The sequence below is a fragment of the Balaenoptera borealis genome (assembly GCF_965194805.1).
Source record: "Balaenoptera borealis genome assembly, chromosome: 2".
Lineage (NCBI taxonomy): Eukaryota > Metazoa > Chordata > Mammalia > Artiodactyla > Balaenopteridae > Balaenoptera > Balaenoptera borealis.
The window spans coordinates 81,596,690-81,619,132 of record NC_138867.1 but is presented as its reverse complement, the minus strand read 5'-3'; the positions used below and the strand labels follow the sequence as shown (position 1 = coordinate 81,619,132).

Sequence of the window (22,443 nt, the reverse complement as noted above, 5' to 3'; positions counted from 1 at the left end):
AGGGTATTTTAAATCTTATAAAATTTAGTCCACACTCTCTACCTATTTGGACATATTCTTCTTGCCATTTTAATCAGATAATCATTTGCTAGCAATTGAGTTTGTTGATACTGTTGCCAACTTGATTAATGAAATGGAGTGTTTGGAACACTGACCCATTTATTTCTCTAAAAAACAAACCATTTATCTTTGTTTCTGAAATTTCTTCCCACACTTTCACCACCTTGGTCCCTATCCAGTTCTTCCCAAAGATCTAAATGCATCTCTTTCCTGTAAAAAATGGGCTTCATAGTGGCCGATCATTGCATTGTGGATTGGCTTGTTCAATTTACTTTAAGGTCATGTTAAAACGACATTGTCCCAACTATAAATAAATTGCTTAAATTGAGGTCAAAGGCAGCCCAAGGAAGTAACCTTCATTGAGCCATCTGAGCCCACTTCCAGAAATTCATTGACCTACATACACAACACACATTCACAATCGATTAAAAGTGCCCTCCAGTGAACCAGCCTCTTGCTACTTTCTTTGTAACCTCATCAGAGAGCTTGGGGGCTATCAGGACTGTCCCTACTGATAAATGGCGGCAAGCCTCATGCTGGGGATGGGAACTAGGAAAGGACTGAATCTTTGCTCTCCATTGTACCAAAAAGTGAGGCAGCAGGAAGATCTTGTCAGGAAAAACTGCAACTTTCTAATATCTTTATCTCTCTTCCTGCCATGCCAGAACCTGTGTATTAACCATCTGGGATTTTCTAGGTCCCCACTTAGGTACATTTTCTTTTTAAGAAGACTAAAAGATGCAGGGACATAGAAATTTTTAAGAATTGGGAGAACATTTTGGGGTTTTCCAAGCCTATCTAATGACCATATTCAAACATGAAGAGTTAACAGTTAACAGTTAATTTTTAAAAAATTAATTTATGTCAGTTATTGTGAAAATTGTTCATATTTCTCTTTTATATGCAGCACTATGGAAAAATGTTGAGACTTTTACCACAATCTTATCTTTACTGATGGGTAAACAAGAGATGCTTGAACATGTTTCTAAATTAATGCAGGTTAAAAGGCAGCCTCCATAAAATTAATTCTGAATTTTGTGCAACTTATTCTGGTAGCCATTTGGGGGAAAAAAGCCAAAAACCAATAACACTCAAAAATAAGGGACACATCAACCACTGCTGAGAGTAATCATGAAGAAGAGACAATATTTTTCTGCCCTTTGGCATAAGTTGTAAATTCCAGGAAGACATGGTTTCTGGATTATAAGCTTTTATACAGTCTAAAACACTTAACAGTATCATATAGTTGATTTCAATAGATTAATTTCTGTTTGAATAGATGAAGAGCTGAAAGGACATGACACTCATAGATGAGCATTTAGATTTATTATCACCGAAGACTGTCTGGATGTATTATCTTGCCCTAGATATTAAAGACTTGTTTCTGTGCTACTTGGGGTGTGGGTGTGCATGTTAGACCTGCACTAGTACTTGTCTCACCATTGGAGGGAAGTTCTTTCCCCAAATGTGGCATTTCCTTCTTTCCCTTAGGAAAGTGTAGCTGGGAACAACCTTGCTTGTCAGACAGATGATGATTTACTGCATTTGAACGTTTTAACGCTAGGTTAACATAATTTGGGACTTCCCTGGTGGCCCAGTGGTTAAGACTCTGTGCTCCCAATGCAGAGGACACAGGTTCGATACTTGGTCAGGGAACTAAGATCGCACATGGCATGTGGTGTGGCCAAATAAAAATTAAAAAAAAGAATTGAAATGAAACATTGCTCAAAACAATGACTTTCCTATCTGTCGCAGATGATGTTTTCCAAAGATATCTAAAGATAACTCTAATCCCACATTATTCTACAATGTGGTCTTGATACTCCCTCATCAAGAGATAGAGTTTATTCCTCTATGTTCCTAAGTCTGGATAAGCCCTGTGACTGCTTTGACTTATGACATACAGTGGAAGTGGCGCCGCGCTAGCTCCTGGTGTAGCCCTTAACTGTGTTTGATTTATCTTAACTGCGTTTGCATCATGCTCACTCTCCATGTGCTCCCTCTTAGAGCCGCCATGTTATGTATGAAAAGCCCGAGTCAAAGGCACATGGAAAGCCACATGCAGGTATTCTAGTGTCCAGCCCAGCTTACCTCCCAGCGAACAGTCACCTCTGACTGTCAGCCAGTTGAGCGGGCCATCTTGGATGTCCAGGCCAACTGGACTTTCGGATCACTGCATCCCTGAAGACTGCTAACCACCACTGCATGGGAGATCCCAGGGAAGAACCACCCAGCTGAGACCAGCCAGTCTGTAGAAGCATGAGAGAAAGTACTTTACTTTATTGAAATTGTGGATTGATATTATAGAAATAAGTTACACTTGCTATATGAAATACATATTAGCCCATTTAAAAACATTTCATTTAAAGTTGAGCACTGAGCGATATGATCACAGCCCTGTCCAACACCTTCATGGCAGCTTTGTGAGATCCTAAGCAAAGTACCCAATTAAGCCATGCCTAGACGCCTGGTCCACAGAAAATATGAGATAATAAATGTTGGGTTATGTAGGTTTTTTGTTAACAATCTTATTCACACGTAATACAACTTGCCCATTTAAAGTATACAATTGAAAGGTTTTTATTCTCTTCACAGCATTGTGAAACCATCACCACAATCAATTTTGTAATATTTTCACTACTCCCAAAAGAAAACCCATATTTTTTAGCTGTCACCCACCTTTCTTCTATTCCCTCAGCCCTAGGCTACCACTAACCTACTTTCTGTCTCTATAAATTTGTCTGTTCTAGACATTTCATATAAATGGAATTATACAAACAAAGTTGAGCACTGAGGGTTGAACATAATATTCCTTTTTGCTAAACTGTAAGTTCCTCTAGGTAAGGAAATATGACTATTCGGACTTGAATCTCTAGCATTCAACAGTGTTTTGAACTTAGTAGATACTCAGTATATGTTTGTTAAATGAATAACTCTTCCCTTTTATACTACACTCAGTCCAATTTTCCTACTCATTAAGATTCCTCTTCAATGTCAGTAAGTTATTTTATAAATTGAATTCATAATCCTACCCCATGATTGCCAAAGAATGTGGTTCTGATGAGTTGACAAGTTTTGGCACCTTTTTGTCAGGTGATTAGTAATGTTGAAACTTATGTAAGGTTTTATAAATGTTATACACATGCATATGTGTTTATATAGATATTTACACATAAAACAGACTAAACATTCTTTAATTTTTGACCCCACTGATTCAAACAAGGATGATAAACTTCCTTTTTGTAATAATTAATTAATTAATTATTGCTTAATTAATAATTAAGCAGTGTTTGATAAGATTACAGATGTACTATTTACTTTCTTATGACAATATTCTCAAATATTTTAGATGTCTTATTAGCAAACAATTAAAATGGTAATTTGTAGTATTTACTATTCATAAAAGAAGGTTTGGGGCTTCCCTGGTGGCGCAGTGGTTGAGAATCTGCCTGCTAATGCAGGGGACACGGGTTCGTGTGGGAAGATCCCACACGCCGCAGAGCAGCTAGGCCCGTGAGCCACAACTACTGAGCCTGTGTGTCTGGAGCCTGTGCTCCGCAACAAGAGAGGCCACGATAGTGAGAGGCCCGCGCACCGCGATGAAGAGTGGCCCCCGCTTGCCGCAACTAGAGAAAGCCCTCGCACAGAAACGAAGACCCAACACAGCCAAAAATAAATAAATTAATTAATTAATTAAAAAAAAAAACACAAATGAGATTAAAAAAAAAAAAAAGGGTTTGTTTAATAGGCTATTTAACCAGACTTTGTTAGCATTTCCTTTCAAGCAAGTACTATAATTTAATGTAAACCATACAGCAACAGTAAAACATTATTGGGCTCGGGCATCATCTCACTGGCAAGTGTGGGCTTTCTGGTTCCAGTGAGCCTGGATGCTAATGTAAGCTCCACCCCCCACTGCTTGGTGATCACAGTCTAACAACTCAACCTCTCCCCTCAATCTTCTCACATCTCATGGAGTTTGCAAGGTGCCTGCATTATGTCTGAGACATAATAAATGATCAACAACTATTAGATCTCTGTTGGATGCAGGATTAGTCCAGTTCTAGGATCAGCTCCTCCCCTTTCACACAGCCTCCATCTCGATATTCCTAATACGTAAGTGTCAGAAAAAGTGGTTACCATAAGCTTGAAGTCTTCCTGATTATAATAATCACATCTGTCAGCTTATTCTCAACTCCTCTGATTTCAGTCCTAACTTCAGTCCTAGCTCTACTCTTGAGGGATCACTAAGTTGAATTTCAGCATATCTTCCCCCTTTCCTCCCACCCTCCCTCCCTCCCTCCCTCCCTCCCTTCCTTCCTTCCTTCCACAAATACTCTATTAATACATAGTGAGTGCCAGTATTCTCTAGGGACAAAACAGTAAATTAAAAAAAAAAAAAAATCTCTGCTCTTATGGAGTTTACATCCTAGCAGGGGAGACACAATAAACACATAAACATGAAACACAGTATATTGTAAGATAGTGAAGAAATAAATCATGCAGGGTTTGGGAGTAGAAAATGAGGGAGGGGGTATCATTGTAGATGGGGCAGTCATGGTGGGCCTCTCGAGGCCTGAATAAAGTGGGCCACATCATCAATGCCCTAAGAGCTCTCAAGTGCCAAAACTTCACAGAGGCCTGTCGTGTAGTGGAGATGCCTGCTGCCATCCTGTGTTATGCTCGCTTACCTGGCTTAAGCTGCGCCAAAGAGATCCCCAGTGAATATGAACTCTCTGTAGGTAGATGGAACCACAACTCTGCAGTTTTACCAAGAGTTCCTGTGAAGTAGAGGAATCAGCCTGCAGTGTGAGAGAAAAGAAAATGCGTTTGGAGTCAGAAGCAGAGATGAGACCTTAACAGCTTTCCAGACTCTGTTTCCCTCCTTGTGAGCCTGGCGCCATTCCTGCCCTAGATCCATAAGACGCTCTATAACTTACAACAAGGCCCTCCTTTCTCCTTTTGTGCTTGGTAGTTTGAATTAGATTTTGTTGATGAAATCAGGCTCTTGATTCCTTCTTACTCCCTCCAATGCCCGAGGGATATATAATAAAATGTAAAAGCAAATATATAACAGAAGGATGTGAAGGTTAATTTTTATATGCCAATTTCATTGGGCTAAGGGATGCTCAGATAGCTGGTAAAACATTATTTCTAGGTGTGTCTGTAAGTGTGTATCTGGAAGAGATCAGCATTTGATTCAGGAGACTGAGTAAAGGGATGCATCCTCAGCAATGTGGGCAGTCATCAGCCAGTGGGGGGCCCAAATGGAACAAAAAGGTAGAGGTAGGCAAATTCTCTCTCTTTTCTTGAGCTGGGACATCCAGCTTCTCCTGCCCTCAGATGCTGGAGCTCTTGGTTCTCAGGCCTTCAGACTCTGGGACTTAACACCAGTGGCCCCCGCTTGTTAGGCCTTCGGACTCAGACTGAATGACACGCAGGCTTTCCTGGGTCTCCAGCTTGCAGATAGCAGATGGTGGGACTTCTTGGCCTCCATAACCGTGTAAGCCAGTTCCTATAACAAATCTCTTCATATACGTATTCTACTAGCTCTGTTTCTCTGGAGAACCCTAACTGCACAAGGATATCTGATTCCTCCATGTCACTGCTCTTCTTCATAAATACTTCAAGCACTGCCTGCATTTCTGTATCTCTATTCCATGTTTTTATTGGGTGTCTACAACTTTTCTCAGTCATCCCTCCTTCACCCTTTACTTCTTTGTCACTTTTTCCATTTTCTCTTTCTTATTTCTATTATTTTTGTAGTCTTTTTCAACACCTTTTCTTTTCATTAACTTTTTTCTGTGTGGCCTTTTTATTGAGTGATTCCTCTCCTCTCACTTCTTAACATTTGAAAAAAATCCTAACATCAGAGATCAGAAGGACTTGCTCAATCTAAGACTGCTAGCTGCCATGGTAGGTCTCTTCTCTGTCCTTTCTCCATTTTCTCCTACAAACAATTCTGAGAAGATAGGACTGTGTTAAATTGGCCTAGTCTGAACAACTAGAAGAGATCTGTGGGTAAGAGTTCAGTTTACGTGTGAGTACTGAAGGCCTTGCTAGCAAACCTTCTACATGCAACCCAATCTATGAAAACATGGCAGAGTGTCCTTTCCCAAAGTTGGATTCTCTCTCCACTGGGACTCTTACTTGCTGAGATATATAACACATGACTGGAAATCTCTAGCAATTATTTCACTGGAAGCAGCTTTTCTTCAGAATTCTTCCAGTCCCCAGGCCATCCTGAATCCCTGAGCTTCTGTCCAGGTCAAGTGGTTGCTCACACGTCTGGATTACTCTCTTAGTAGAGTCCTGAAAGAGTCTACACTGAGATTTTGCGGGGGGACGGGTCTGCAGTGAGGAGGTAGACAGGAGGCATCTGGGATGCACAGCTCTTGCTTTTGGTCTTACCCATTCCCCTAGGAGCCACGGTACAGAGTTCATCACCCTCGTGGATGTGTCTAATCTCAGGGATCGGCAGAACTCTGACCCAGCCCTAAATTCTGGAATGTTCACAGGGGCCTACATGCAAACTTAGTTCTAGAAATAGCTCAAGAGTTTGCCAGTTCCTAAAAGTAAACACACAATTCTCCGTCTCAGGTACATTTTTATGTAACGTATGCTGAGGGCTAGGTCTGTACTAGGTGCTGTGCTGAGCACTTTAGATGTGGTAACATATTTAACTCTCACAATGAATGTTTGAAGTGTGAAGTTCTATATGGCTTGTCAAATCTAAGGCTGCACGCCTAGTAGAGTGTGTGGATTTGAACTCAGAACCGTGTGACTCCACCATCCATAATCCTGACCGCTACGCTACGCCACCTCCTCTAAGGAAGAGTATATAAAACACATGTTTACGCACCAATGAACCTGTGATAATGGCCCTGTGGCTGCAAATGTGATCAGGATGCACTCCATATTTGTCATTCTGGTTTGTGAGCTCTTCCTGTCCTGTTGCCACGTTTCCTCCCAGATCCCTAGATAAACTTTCACCTCTTTCCCAGCCTCTAACCATCACCAAAATTCCCATCTTGACAGGATACTGAGAATCTTATACTCTGTGCTATCCCAAGTTATTTCACCGCTCTTTCCTTCTCCTTCCCAAGAAGGAAGATGAAGATCCATGCGGTGACTCTGGCGCAGAATCTTTCCCTTGTACTTAGAGTGAGCCAGTCGCTAGCTCCCCACAGACCTCACTGCGGCGATGGCCAGCGATGCATAAACGGCATTGCTATCTGGCAGATCCAAAGAAGGTCTTGGGGGAAAATGAATTTATCGTCCCCCTCCTCCTCCCCTTCAGTGACTCCTACCTTACTGCTTCTTGTTAGAAGCCTCTGGAAGCAAGTCCTTTATGCCATCAAATAGCATCATTTCCCTTGGTAGTGCTACATTATTGATTGAGATCATCCTGGTTTTTAAAATGTCATTTAAGGTAGGTACAATTCATACTTGGTTAATTTGTGTGTGGTTTGGTCTATATCCAATCTGATAGCAGAATGTTTACTTTTTTTCCTTCTTCTGGAGTTGGAGTTTTCATTATTAAAATTAAAAATGGGTCCTAGAACTGTCACCCGTGAAGAACTCTCAGTTAGAAAACATTGCCTGGTTGCTTTCTTCTGGCTAGAGTTTGACGGACCTACTTTAATACATTTTAGTTGACAGGACTGGTTTGTTCAACTGGTTTGAACATCATTTTAACGAGGCCAATGGCATACATTCTACCTCTGTAGGACCTGTTAGTATATTCTCCTGGGCTTGGATGTCCAGTCTCTTTGTAAATCCACACACTGCTCGCAAGGGAGAGGAGGCACGCAGACATCCCCACTCCAAGCACACACCTCACAGACATCATGTTTAGGGCACAAAGGACTGCGTTAAGCATCGTGCCTACTAGAGATACTTGGGGAAAGAAGAGAAGTAACTTCAAAGGAAAATACCATCTAAATAATAATGTGAATATGACTTGTCCATTTAAAAGACACACAGAAAATAGATGGAAGCAGAAACAATATGGTGAGCTAGGTAGTGAAATAACGAAGAACTGGGAACTGCTTGCTGTTTCTTGAAGGTCTTGATTACATTCTCTGTGAGGGAGAGAGATGTTCCTTGGTTCACATACAAATAGATGACTGTTTATGGGAACAGGGGAAAAACGGTGGCAAAGTCTCTGTGCCCAGAAAGGGCGGCAGCAATTCAGGACTGTGTTATTCCAGGTGATTCCAGGCAACAGGATGCTGCTAACTGGTGTGGGTACCAAAAAAAAGTTTTTAAAATAAAAAATAAAATAAATAAATAAAAGAGAAAATTGAGATAATTAACAGGATTCTTAATATTTGTTAGTCACCATTTGCTGCTCAAGACAATAACAACCTCTTTTTAAGATTTTTGGACAGCTGCTCAAGTTCTAATCCCTGGAAAGCTGGAGGTCTGGACATGAATATAGTGAAGAATTTTGTATTTTTAAGCACAGACCTCATTGTGACATACATTATTTCGCAGTGTTCATTCAGTACAGACATAAGCACTATGTACTCAGTGGCTGTAACATTCATCCTACTTCATGTGTGCAGTTCAGTTGACATAATTTTCCTTTTTTATTTGTTCTGAACTGCCACACATAAACACTAAGTATAAGGATTAACTTTCTCTTTAAGAAATGATCAGGTATGTTTTCCCCAATCAGAATTCACTCCATTTAATATTCTACCTAGTAGCACTAACAGTGCTTTTCTGTGCCTTCAGTTTGGGTTTAATTCTTTTTCAAGCTTTTCTACCCTTTGGCATATTTCGTGAACAAAGACTAACTTACAATCTTGTGGTGTCTCTTTCTGGAACACCCAAGAAGTGGGGATTTACAAAAGTTTCCAAAGCCAGAAAATCCTGCCCCCCAAGATCCTCCCCACCAGGACTAAGTTGTTGCCATCCAGGCTGCCTTCAAAGAACCAAATGCAGGTCCCATGTCTGCAGGGGCCCAAAACTAATACTAAAGACAGACCTCTGGGATAATACTGACTTCTTTGCAATTGCTTAAAATTTAAAAAGGAAAAACCACAGTAGCGATATAGTTTAGAAAATGAGTCTGTGGACAAGTTGTACGACTTACTGTCAGTAACCATAAAGGATTTTGCACAAACACACCCTCACTCCCTTTCTTCTGCTATTTCTCGGCTCTTCCAGCAGGTGTCACTATAATCACAGAACAAACATTCCACAGGATGGTATGTAACTTTATTTTTCTACCATAATAATTTAAAGTATTTACACACTGCACACTCACTGTTTTACACAGATACTTATTCATATACCTATGAACCACATCTAAAGGTTTCTTTGCAAAGACTCTACACACTGTAGGAGTTTCCAAGCATAACAAAGAGAAGCACAAAAAAATGTTTCGAGTCTTTTAAAGACAGCCACGTGGAGCATCTGTGAAAACCAGTGTTTTCCCACAAGTTTAAGCTCCCCCAGAAGACGTCTTAACAGCTACATCCTACCTATGTGTTAGTATGACCCGACACTCTTCTGGTTAAGGAGGATTTCAAAAACCAACATGTGCAAGTAGCATTTTCTTTAGACATTCTATGAAAGAAACTGGAGAAAATAAACCAGGCCCTTCTCTAGAGAAATACCTGTATTTCTGAAACAGTTATCTGTGGCGAGGACCTCAGTGTCATACAGAGATACTGACTATAAAGGGAGAACAGCTAAATACACTGGTACTAATAATAGTGATGTAGGATGCTTTTAAGCATCCTTTCCAGGTAAATGATATGGCAAAACAACCCAATTTTCTTTTCCCAACTATTAGCAGAGGTGGTTGTTTTGCTTTCCCTGAAAAGGACAAAGGTATGTTAATCATATACACTCTAAACCCAGATACTGTAGAAAACTTCTACTGTTTTTACTTCACTTTTAGACTATTTGCACAAAAATAGTGGTTAGAAGTACCCTAAATATTTTTCCTTCATTCTACTCAATTACGTAACAAAATTACTAGCTAACTATAGCTTCTAACCTGGCACACGATTCTGTAAGTGAACAAAAGAAGTCACGGTTCAGAGCTGATGGTAGGTAGGCCCCCGGTCCAGCTCTTATACAAGGATAACAGGTTTGGGTTTCAACTCTCTGTAAGCAGGATGCCTTCATGATTTTCCCAGACTGGCCAAGATTATTCTCTCATATACCAGAAGATGGTCGAGAGGAGGCTTGCCACCTCTGGATGAACCCACATCTCCATCCTGTGACTGATAGATCAGTTCACAGAGAAATAGAACTTCACAAAATGACATCCTCTTTCCTGCCAGTCTGGGCTTCTGGCAGTGCCACTCATCAACAGGACACGGCAAAAGGAAGAAATTACCTGGCCAACTAAAACTAAGCACAATCTTGACCCAAATTGCTGTGAAATTTAAAGTTCACTAACTTTTGTTTGCATTTATGTAAATGATTAGGGTAAAGTATAAATATTACCACTAATTCTCGGAACCATACATTTATATTTTAGATGTAACAAAATAAACCTACCTATCCCGGAGTCCATGTTCTCAGTTACTGTTCTTGCCTTTTGTTGGTGGTGTTCTCCTTTTGCAAGAGGTGCCAACAATGTAATTGTAGAGGCAAGGAGTTTCTCATGTAGCTTGGTGAAATTACTATAAAGTAAAATGACTAAATAATAGTCACCTACAGATGTTAAGAGGGAGAGTTATCTGATTAAGTGGAGAGGCCACCTGGGGTGCAATACTGCCCAGTGCGAATGTCTGGACTAACCAGCACCCAGTTAGCTACACACAGTCAGACCAAGGAAGCGCTTCTGCCGTGAGCACCCTAGTCCACTCCATTATGCACACAGATGTGTCAAGGACTGTGAGGAAGACCTCAGTGTGGGGGGCAAGGAAGAGGAGAACTTTGTGATGGGATCTGGGCCTTGATATTAAAGAATCTAACAAACCCCAGTCCCTGGGATCCTAAAGTGAGACTGAGGAGGGCTTACTGGGCGTGAACACAGGGGGCAGTGTGTTTCCGAGCCCAAACAGCCGAGGAAGAGAAGGCTGAGAATGCGGGCTTGTACAAATTACAGAGATAAGAGCAAGGCATGAGCAATGAATTTATGTTTTTGCGTTTTGTTTGTTCAATGTAGAATAGAGTTAAAAGAGGGAAAAGCTGCAGTTTAAACAAGGACACGGGATGACAGAAGTCTGAGAGCTGCCGGGGCCTAGCAAGATGCCTGGTATTTAGCTATGAAATTGTCATCACTAGCCCCTTCTGACCTATAAAAACAGCAGTTTTCATTCAACCTACCATACTGTAAGTGCTCAGATATAACAATCCTAGTTAATAAGAACTGTACTAACATTCTCCCCACCCTCTGAAAAAGTGACAGCTGTAAAAGAGGGAGAGGGCGTCCTAGAATCAGTGTTGAACAGCCAAAAGCACCTGGAGGGGGGTTAACTGTCGTCCTTCCACATCGAGTGAGGGCAGAAGAAGAGGGTAAGGAGCTAGTTCAAAGGAACGAGGCAGCTGCGCCAGGAGGCGGCAGGTGAAATCTGCGTGTGCGGGATGAGCAGCAGTGGGAGAGGACGGGAGGGCGCAGCCAGGAAGAGCTACAAACGACGTCGCCGGTCATCTTCAAAGGGAACGCTGCGTACGGTGTCTGTGCACGTGTACTATATACATACTAACCAGGTACACACATAAATATTTAATATATAAAAAATAAAGTGCTTTCTAACAGGTCCCCAGGCAGGGACATTATAAAACATTTCACAAAACTGCAAAACAAAATCGATACAATCAAAGAACACTACATCCAACAGATGTGAAAACAGTCAAACACAATATGTACAATCAGGTGGGTGTCCCAGGACAAACATCCTGTCATATACATGGTATATACATATATACTCTTTTACTCAATATATTATGACAATATATATTTTAAAATTTTGTTATAGACAAAAACAGAAACAAAACAAGAGACAACCCCTACAAAAACACAATAAGGATGGAGCACGCGAGGCCTAGACTGACAGACAAATGGCTGTCTCCACGGGGAGTCCCGCGACCACTGCTTGGGAAAATGTGCCAGCGTTCCCTCCTGGGGTGCAGTGCCGCCACGTCTTCCAAGGCACTGTGGGCTGCGGCGGTGAAGTTGGCATCCCCCGTGGTGAGCAGGTCAAAGACACAGGACTGGAAATAGATGTCCTTCACCGGCATCTTCTCGTGGCATTGAGCGTTAGCAGTCTCCAGTGTGTAGCCAGGCCAGGCCTGGGCCGAGGGCGTGTGAGGCAGGCTGTGCCCCAGGATGGCAGACACCTGGCCCTGCCCGTCATCAATGCGCTCGCTCAGGGGGCAGCCGTTCACACACAGCTGCAGGTCCTGGCTCTCCTCGTAGGACATGGCCAGGTCTTCAGGCATGCGGACGGCGAGGGTCAGGTAGCGACCCAGCTGCCGCACGAACACCGTGGTCCCTATGTAGCGAGCGTGCATCTCCACATAGCGGCCGCTCTCCCTCTCCACGATACGCAGGCTCTTGGTGTCGCCGTCCCCTCCGCTGGTGCTGCCATCCACAAAGGCAGCTGGCAGGTCATCTGTCACAGCTTGGTATACTTTCTGATCTGTACACTCGCGGTGGGCTTTGAAGATGATGGTGATCTGTGGGAAGGAACGCGTACAAAGTTTAACACGATGGGAGGGATACAGGACGGTGCATCCTTGTGTGGCAAGAGCTGCTCTCCAGTCTGGAGTTGAATGGCTAGAGACAGAATCTCCAGACTAGGCCTCTTTGCTTCTGCCTTGCAAGTGAATGGTGTCGCTGTTAGGGGAACTTTTTAAAGTCCTATGTATTCGGAATGATAATTTAACACAGATCCGGGGAATATGCCTCAGGAAAAAATTTTCATTTTCCTAAGACAGAACAATGCTGTTGTTGGGATACAGGCAATTTTTATTGGTAATTTATATCTTGTCTCTTCCAAAAACAGGTGAGCTGTGGTAGAGCTCTGAGAAAAAAACATTCCGTTCTCAGTTATGCAGAAGCTCTAAGTGGCTTAATTAACGATAAACCTACCAGAACTTTGATTTCTAAAAAGTTTCTCCCTTGGACCCTAAAACCATATCCCATGACTCATCACTACAAACTTACTTATAAACACTGAGGGAGGAAATGGAAAGCTGAGGAGGGGGCCATCCCAGCAACAGCTACCAATCATGTGCCTCAGGAAAGATTTCTCTTAAGTCCCTGAATCAAATGTTTCACATGACTGGCTAATCGCCGTGACAGCAAACTCACTTAGCAAATGCAGCTCCCAAGCACTGGCAGGGACTAAATACCCTAAACCTAGTTACAGCAAATGTTTCCCCCAAACAGCACGATGGCCCTTCGACTTCTCAGAAATCTGTTCCCCAGTCAACTCTCAACCCTCCAAGTTAAGCAGACAATTCATGGAGAAAAAACTACCGATAATACAAAAGCTTCCCTTTAGTGAACCGATTTTATTTCCTTCATTAGAACAATTATTTAAAAAAACGAACTTTGAGCACCTCTGTCTCCAACATCCTCAACATCTCTGCCGCAGGGGATGGAAGGAAGATGACGAGGAAGAGACAGGGCCTTCTGGGTCACACAGGTGGGAAAACGGTCCCCAAGGGGAAAAAAGACTATGCTTTGAGATCTGAGTTATTGTCAATAACTGAGGTAACAGCTTATTATTCTTTTTTTTTTCAGAGAACTATTTTATTTTAAATTAATTTTTACTGGAGTATAGTTACTTTACAATGTTGTGTTAGCTTCTACTGCACAGCAAAACGAATCAGCCATACATACACAGCTATCCCTCCCCTTTTGGACTTCCCTCCCATTTAGGTCACCACAGTGCATTAAGTAGAGTTCCCTGTGCTGTACAGTACGTTCCCATCAGTTTTCTATTTTATACATAGCATCAACAGTGTATATGTGTCAATCCCAATTATTCTTTCTTCTTGAAGGAAAAAAAAAAAGTATCAGGTGACTTCAGTCAAGGAGGGAGGTAGACAAGCCAAACACTCTACAGATTACTCTGGATGGAGGGAACCTTCCACCTCCTGCAAGGGGACTAATCAAAACAATAGACCCTTGTTAAAAAGGCCATGCCGGCCCCCTCCCCACCCCGCTCTCTACAAGTCCTCACTACCACCCTCAAGTTTATGTCTGAAGGGCTTTTTCCCCAGCCCGGCCAGCATTTGCTCACACTATTTAATTCCACATGTTACCACCAGTGTTACCTGACTGGAATTTTCCAGCCATTTCATTTCACTTCAGCCAGTTATAAAGCCAGATCTGAACCAGCTGCACTGTAGCAACTGGTTAAATTCATATCCGTTGTTTGCAGCTGCAACTAAAAGCCAGACAATGCACTATGAAAATGCTTGGTTTTCTCCCTTCCTAATTACCGAGCCACAACTTAATTTCATGACCAGCCTTCTCACATTTCAACACCTTCCTAACAACCTGAAGGAGGTGTACCAGAGATGATTTCAGGAAATTTGTTGTGCATCCAACCATATGACCTTCCAGAGCGAGTGGGATTTTGAGCTAGATATCTAATGGGACTATAAACTAGATTTATTTGGTGGCTCTAAAGACAGTTTGACAAGTGCTTTTTTAAGGCAAGCTGGGATCCCCTGGAGGTGAAAAAGATTTATTCAAGTAAATTCTGCACCTGAAAGAGCTGAAAGTTAATACAGACGGCTACAATAAGAGTAATAGACACTTCATACAGCCACTCTCCTCATTTTCAACTAGAACATCCACACTCAAAGAGTAAATGAACTCTTCTACAACAGCTAGGCCATTTGTCCTTCCAGTCTAACAAACCTCAAATTTAAACCAACTTGGCATTATTGGCAAGAATTAAGTACTTTTTAGTGCACCTTAGGAAAAACACAGAGGAATTAGTTTTGTTGGGACAACACACCAGAGAGATCCAATTCCAAACAAGTTTCCAAAAAAGGCAAGCAAGGGTCAATATTAAGATGAGTGGAATACTTCCAGCTCTCACCAAGTCCACCAATTCCAACTCAGGAGTCATTTCAAACACGCTCACGTTATTGTCCTCTGCTATGCCTGTGACACTGACAGTAACTCCTATACTTCTAGAAGATCAAGTAAAACTTAAAGCTTGACCTCTGCATACTATCTACACTTACAAAATATTCCAGTTTACCTAATGGATTTTTGTCTGTCCAGTTTCCTAGGAGTGATTTTCTCTAGGAGACCACAAAGCTGGTATTTCTCTTGTTGTTCCTCCTTTAGGTGAAATAATTCGCACGGAGCATATGTATAGAATTAGCCCTTGAATCAAGATGCTGAGGGTAATGAGGCAACCTCAAAGCATGAGAGAGGTTTCCTGAGTGGTCCTCTGTAGTTTAAGTAGGTACTGAAGAGATACCTAGAGATATAATCAATGTAGTAGAAAACACTAGGTAACAGTTTCACGTGACTTAAGTTTTGTAATGTAATTTCATTCCTCATACAATTAATTACAACTCGAGGTCTTAAAAAAGCAGGCACTCAGCCATGAAGGGCCAGAAATTCATTTTCAGATTCTGTCTCCCTCTTCAGAAAAAAAACCCAAAATTTATTCACTCTCAATAATTCTTACTTTAAAAACACTCAAAATTTAATTGGAATGTTTGGTAATTCCACACGTTTTATATTTCCAACTAGCAGCTGTCAGAGGGTAAAAACAGGACATTCAAAATTGTATTCTAAAGCTCTCAAACAGATAATTTAAAAACACCAGCTATGCTGCTTACTTTCCCCCCTCTATGAACTGATCCATATGCTGTAATAACTCAATTTGGCACAGCTGTTCTATGCCACACCATTTATTATTGATGGATGGCATTTCTGTGCATTTAAAACACCAGTGCCTTTTGTTAAACCTCCCCTGCCCAGCCCCTCCCAACCCTCACCTCAGACAAACTACTCCAGTCCCCTCATTCATTTTTAATGTTTCATTCCCTGAGATCTTTACCACCCAACGGGTCCTCTTAGGAAGAGCAAGACAGCAGCTACAAATCAACCTTTCCACACGAGTAAGGCAATAAGGATTTAAGGTTTGCTGTGAAATACCAACATTTAGAGGCAGCTGCCTCTCCTTTCCACCAGGAAAATAAAAAAAAATTAAATGAAAACGACACAGCCCAGAGAACCAGGCATTGCCTTGGCAATGCACAGACAGAGCTTCCCCAGGCTCAACAGCCTTGCAAAGTGCTGCACAGAAGTTTTCAAACAGTAGAATTCCCCACAGGCTGTGCACTTAACTATTTGTGCTTATTGTATTTTGGAAGAAACATTTATTGGTGTTTAATCAGGCCATCTGGCACTGCAAGTGCAGGACCTTACTAGATTTCTCTAATACCAGAACTGGGCTTTAAGATCAAGGGACTCTATCTCTTGGATTAAGATGGGCCTGCAAACCAAACTGAAAGTCACAGAAATCAGCCTGGAACATAGAGAAACAATTTTGACATGTACCTAATTAAGATTCTGCTTGTGTTAAGGAAGCTAAAATTAATTTTATTTCATATAATTAGCTGATATGTCCACTTCCTCAGATCCTCTGGGTGCAATTATAGGTTGAAAAAACAGGCGACTATGGGAGAATAAGAACGCTGTGCCCATGGCCCCTTTGCTCTTACCAGATCAGTGGAGTACAGCCTCTACACTCAGTCCTCAAGGCTGAGCAAAACGAGAAACCATTCCAACAAGAGTGCATACTTCAAAGAAATAAATACACGTGCTCTATCTCCAACTCTAAAACACATAATCTTAACTTCAGGGGGTCAGTTCTTCTAAATGTTGAGAAGCCTGAGCCTAGGAAGCGCTGAAGCACCATAAGGAAGTATCTCGGCTGGACTGGGGAGAACTCTGGATCTCTCTCCCTTTTGTGGAGCAGGAAACAAAAGCATATTCATCTACAATAACTTTCTGTTTGAACAGTTTCATACAAAACCTAGGAGAGTATCTGTACCATACTTAAGGAAAAAATGTTGCATTGGTTAATAACTGGTGTCATTGATAATTTTTCTGAAAAACTAAGAAAAAAAATCTGCCAGGAAGGTGTGAACTCGATGAACCGAATGTAATTTTACCATTGCGACTCAGCCTACATATCAGCTATCTACCTATAGGAAATCTGAACTTAAGATCTACAAGAGTAGGACTAGGACAAGAGGGTGGCAGGTTAAAAATCTTACTCTAGACTTCTTTTAAGTCCTGAATGAGACTATAAACATCTCCTACCTTCTAAGGATATGAAAATAGGTTTCTCTATGCTCATGAGTCTCTTTCCACAGAGCTCTGTTCTAGGAGCATTTACAGGATTCCAGAGAAACGGAATGGATCAGACTTATTTATTCTTCAGTATTGCCCTAGGTAATACATGCAGGAACAAGGGCTGCCTTGGCTGCTGGAGGGGTTCTTGGCAGCAGACGGAGAAAGAAGAAACCAAACCAGAGGGAAAGGACACCCACAGTTGAGGCTGCTAGGGTGGTCCAGGGGAGAAGCACTAAGCTCAGTGGCTGGAAAGAGCATGTGAGAGAGAAAGGGAAGCAGGCCCAGGGATGACACATAAAAGGGACAGGCAAAAAAAATGTCGACTTCCAAAGAGCAATTTCTGTACACTTAAAACAAGGAAGGCTGGAAGTAGAAATAGGCTCAGAGACAGGGAAACTGGCCAGCTTCCTTGTACAGACCAGAGCTGAGTTTGGGGAGCAAAGCCTCTCTCTGGTCCTCACAGTCTTGGCACTCAGAGAACTCCAAAGGGAACTTCTTGTTTGTTTGTTTGTTGTGTTCGGACTTTGCATTGAGGAGGCCAGCAAACGTAGGAACTCACTATGCTTCTAGATGCGAAGTTAGATATGTGTGGACAGTATTACAGGCCGAGGCTGCCACTGTGCTTTAGACCAGAGGCTAAAAATATTCTGAAAGGTGACAGCCAGGGCCAGAGGCAGTAACTCTAGGGGCAGGAATCTGCCCTAGCAGGTCTTGCTTTCAGGGATCTCCCTCCTAATTGGGCAGGGCGGTGGGGGGGGGGGGGGATGGGCACAGGGCCACAGATCCTCAGGCTCTAGCAGGACCTCAGGCAAATGCTCTGGGCCTAGGTTCAGCACAGCTGTTTCCCAAACCAATGGGGATTAGGAAATCACAGCCTCACTGATCATTTTTCAGTTTTGGTGATTTAAAAAGCAAAAGGGCTTGAAGGTCTCCACAATACACTCATACTCTGTCACTTGTAGGTTCAATTTCAGGTTCCCAGGGCTATTAAAAAGAAAAGCAGCGGCTTCCCTGGTGGCGCACTGGTTGAGAGTCTGCCTGCCACTGCAGGGGACATGGGTTCGAGCCCTGGTCTGGGAAGATCCCACATGCCGCGGAGCAACTGGGCCCGTGAGCCACAACTACTGAGCCTGCGCGTCTGGAGCCTGTGCTCCAACAAGAGAGGCCGCAATAGTGAGAGGCCCGCGCACCGCGATGAAGAGTGGCCCCCACTTGCCGCAACTAGAGAAAGCCCTCGCACAGAAACGAAGACCCAACACAGCCAAAAATAAATAATTTAAAAAAAAAAAGAAAAGCAAAGCCCAGGAACGAGGTGGTTAGAGGGAGTGACCATATATTCCAAGAAGCCAGTTAACTGGAAAGTTACAAAACAATATCCTTCTGTCTTCATTTTCCTGAGGCAGGGAGAGGGGAAAGCATGGACACCACATAAATGCACATGTGTGCTTATGTGTGTACTCACACACACCTTTAGACGGAAAGATTAAACCCTGACCCCCTTTTCAGGAGCACATGCAGAGTAGATGGGAAGTTAGTATTTAAATGCTGTCACATCAATTCTATCCACAGTGTGCATACTAAGTTCCAACACTGAAAGAACCCCACCAGCAGTAGCAAAGGTACTTTGGGCTCCAACTCTTAAAATAACCAGCTAACTGGGACATACAGAGCTCCTCTCTCCACAGACCCAATTTCACCTGAAGTTCTTTCTAGACCCAACAGCATCATGTTTTCACTACAAGGCTCTCCAGCTAAATTCTGCATCTTAGATGGGTGCTGCTATTCTTGTTAGTTATTACTTACTGACAAGCTGAGCAGTTTAAGAAGTCCTGAAGTTACCCCACCCATGAGAACACAAAATTCAAAACAGTGGAAGAGCAAGTTCTACTACAGTCAAAACAAATAAAGACAAAATGGGTAAGGTAGCATTTTTCATTGTTCAACACTGTAGGTAACTATCCCACATTCCGCACAGGCAGAAACTGTTTGGTTAGCGTTAATTGAAGCCAACAAAAAAAGTACCAACCATCCAATGTTTCCTTCTTGCCCCTTCCTCTCAAAATGTTAACTCAAAAGAAAATTTAACAGGGCAGAGAGAAACATTTGGAAATGTGACAGAAAAACAAGTTCTAACTCTCAGCTGTGCATCAGACTTGGCCTCCTGCCTCTGGTTTAAACTATGGAGGAGTGTGGATTTGTTTTAAAGGAGTAGAGGCCCACAGCACTCGCATGGAATCCTGGCTGGCTCAGGCAGGCGTTGGGTTAATTTCACTTATAAATGGGGGATTACGAAGGTCCTTTTTGTCCTTCCAAACCACATCTGGGACAGAGGGAGTGGCACAGAGAGATTCAAAATATAAAACTGACAAGATACACAGACACAAATTTTTAGACAGTTTCCACTAATATCTTCCGTGTTTCTTCATTCTATTCCAGAGAATAGAAAGATGATAAAAGACTCATTACCCAGAGTACATGAATCTGTATGAACTATATAAAGGTGTATCTTGTTTGGAAGGTACAGCATAAAGAATAACCAAGGCAGGCCCATTTTCACCTTACAAAATGATCTTTCACACTTACAGATACATCATGGAGCTAATAATTTCTCCTTCTTTTCCTGCTTCCTTTGCCCACATATACTTTTACCTCCAGGCAATCTGTTGAAGTTTCATATAGTTCTATGAAGCAAAGTTGAATAGTTTCTGGGCCTGAGACCTTACAATCCAATACAAACGAGAGCTATGCAGGAAACCAGAAAAGGACAAATAGGAATACTACCACCTGGAATTATATCTGATTTCTGCTTTTCTAAAACCTATTCTTTAATGTTTCAATATTATCTCTACAATAAATAAATTCAGGGAGGATAAGGTTATCTAAGACATGTTTTCATGTGTCTTAAAGATGAGATGGAACCCTGAAAAAAATGAATTTAACTAAGAACTGGTGACACTGATGGTCAAATTCCCTAGAAAGCTTTCTGGTATTAAATCAAAGGTCAACAACCTTTCAACAGTGGCAGCCAGGGTTCTAGAGCCTGCTAGGGTGTACAGGAGTGAGGAGACCTGGGTGCACGTGAGAGGCCACCTGAACAGTGGGAGGTGAAAAGGGAGACTGTGACAAATCCTAGGAGTAAGAACACTGACCTGTGATGGTGACCAGCGGGGACAGTCAGGCCCTGGGTACAGCAGCCCATCTCTCTGGCCCAACCTCCTGGTCCTTCCTGACACCCGAGACAACTCGCAGCACTTGGAACCAGCTTATAATGTGGGCCAGCAATGTTCTAAAAAGAAACCCTGAAAATGGCTTTTCCCCACCCCCCAACACAAACCCCACAATTCTCCACTGACTGCTGCAAAGTTTAGTTATGTGCTTAGACTGAGGCAGAGACAACATTCACCTCTGCATCTCCCATACACAATAGGCCCTTTAATGCTTGGTGTTTCAAATGCAGCACCACATTATACATTTTATCAGAGAAATGAATATAGTATACGAGCTGGGAGCTACAACTGCAAACTTCTTTCCCATCTGTTCTGCAATATGCCTCAACTGGTGTTACAACCTTTTTTCTTTTTTTTTTTTTTTTTTTAGCGTTTCTGCAAAACAAGGAGGACCATGACAAGATGCAAATCCTAAAAAGATGGCAAGACTTAGCTGCATAACAGATCATCATAACAAAACAAAGAGCAATCTCAGATTTTAAGGATTAGTTACAATGTATCTGCAAGACAGCTTGTGCTCTCTGGAAGGAAAGGGCTCTATATTCTCAATGAAACTGCCACGTGTCCCTTCTGTAACAATGTAGCATGTAAGCACAGTGTCCATGTATTTAAAACACAAACCAGCAGACTGAAGGATGAGGCATCTTTCTTAGTCCACGAAAATAAGAACGATCACCACGGTGTAGCTCACATTGTCTCCATAAAGATACTAAAAACTGGTTACAAAAACTTGGCTACAAAAAAATGCACTAGGCCTAGAGTCAAGAGAGGACAGATTTCCAAACCTTGATCCAAAGATATGCCTAAAAAAGACAGTGGAAAGCCTTTGCAATGCAGGCGCGTCTGGCTCTGATTTTGTAACCAACAGAGAATGACCCAGAACATTGGTTTACATGCCCATTTGGTTGTCGAACAACAGTTCATGCTAAGGGGCATCAGAAAGGAGCACAGGATCCAATCATGCTCTAGGACCCTACAGTGAAGAGTATTTTATCATCAGGGAACACCTTGGGTTATACAGTTTGATGAAGACAGTAAGCAAGAATGGGTCAAAGGGACTAAGTCTTCCTGTATCTCTAGTATCATCAACCAGTGGAAGTTTTCAGGAAATTTCCCAGAAACTAACTAGAGTTCGAGACTTAGGGATAATTATGGACTTTCAAGACAGGGTCTCTTACCATGCTTTGGATAGGCACTGAAAGCTACTGCCCATGGGGTCACTGGGAGCTGGTGGCCCATGGCAACAGCAAGAATTTACAAGGCACCTCAGAGTACCCATTCACCTGGCCAACAGCCACCTGACTTGGTCAAGCACAAAGAACACACCTCTTCCCCAAAGTCAAGCTGCCTGAAGGTAAACCACCTTCTCTCGCTAAAGGATGAAGTACAGAAAAATCTGAAGATCTATAAAAGGACCTGCTGTCAACTCAATCTCCCCTCCTATCTGCAGTTTTGTTTCACTGAGTTTGAAGAACAGCATACAAAAGCTAGAGTGATGAGAAAGGACATGATTACGTTAAAACAAAAGGAAAAACAAAGCAAAGGTATACCAATTATTTGTACAGAATAATTTTTAAAATATTGCCATTGTTTAGGTATGTAATAAATTCATCCTTGAAATTTTTTGGAAAAGGAATCATTTTAAATGCACCTGAGAGACTGGTGTTTTTAATACATGTTACTAGGAATACATTTGTAAAGTGCAGAATCCTTTCATAAAATAATTTATACCAAAATCACCTTCTGTAATCATGGCATATACAATTCCTTATTAAATCCACATAAACAGGGATACATAGTTACAGAGAATGAAGTAAAAAGGAGTTGAGACTGAGAGGC

General features: G+C 42.0%; 1 protein-coding gene across 8 annotated transcripts in view; it reads right to left on the bottom strand.

Annotated features, from left to right (window-relative positions):
• RGMB (repulsive guidance molecule BMP co-receptor b) overlaps positions 1 to 22,443 on the bottom strand; it is a 101,004-nt gene that overhangs the window by 64,300 nt on the left and 14,261 nt on the right. For 5 of the 8 annotated variants that reach the window (XM_082377853.1, XM_082377854.1, XM_082377852.1 and 2 more), the window contains exons 5-6: positions 4,752 to 4,862; positions 2,152 to 2,309 (exon numbers count right to left, since the gene is read on the bottom strand). In XM_082377853.1, the coding sequence (XP_082233979.1) occupies positions 2,166 to 2,309; positions 4,752 to 4,862 (255 nt within the window). In that variant the 3' untranslated portion in view covers positions 2,152 to 2,165. Of the gene's footprint in view, positions 1 to 2,151; positions 2,310 to 4,751; positions 4,863 to 9,266; positions 12,712 to 22,443 lie in introns of those variants that run through there. The other 3 variants (XM_082377849.1, XM_082377847.1, XM_082377848.1) reach the window with 1 other exon arrangement.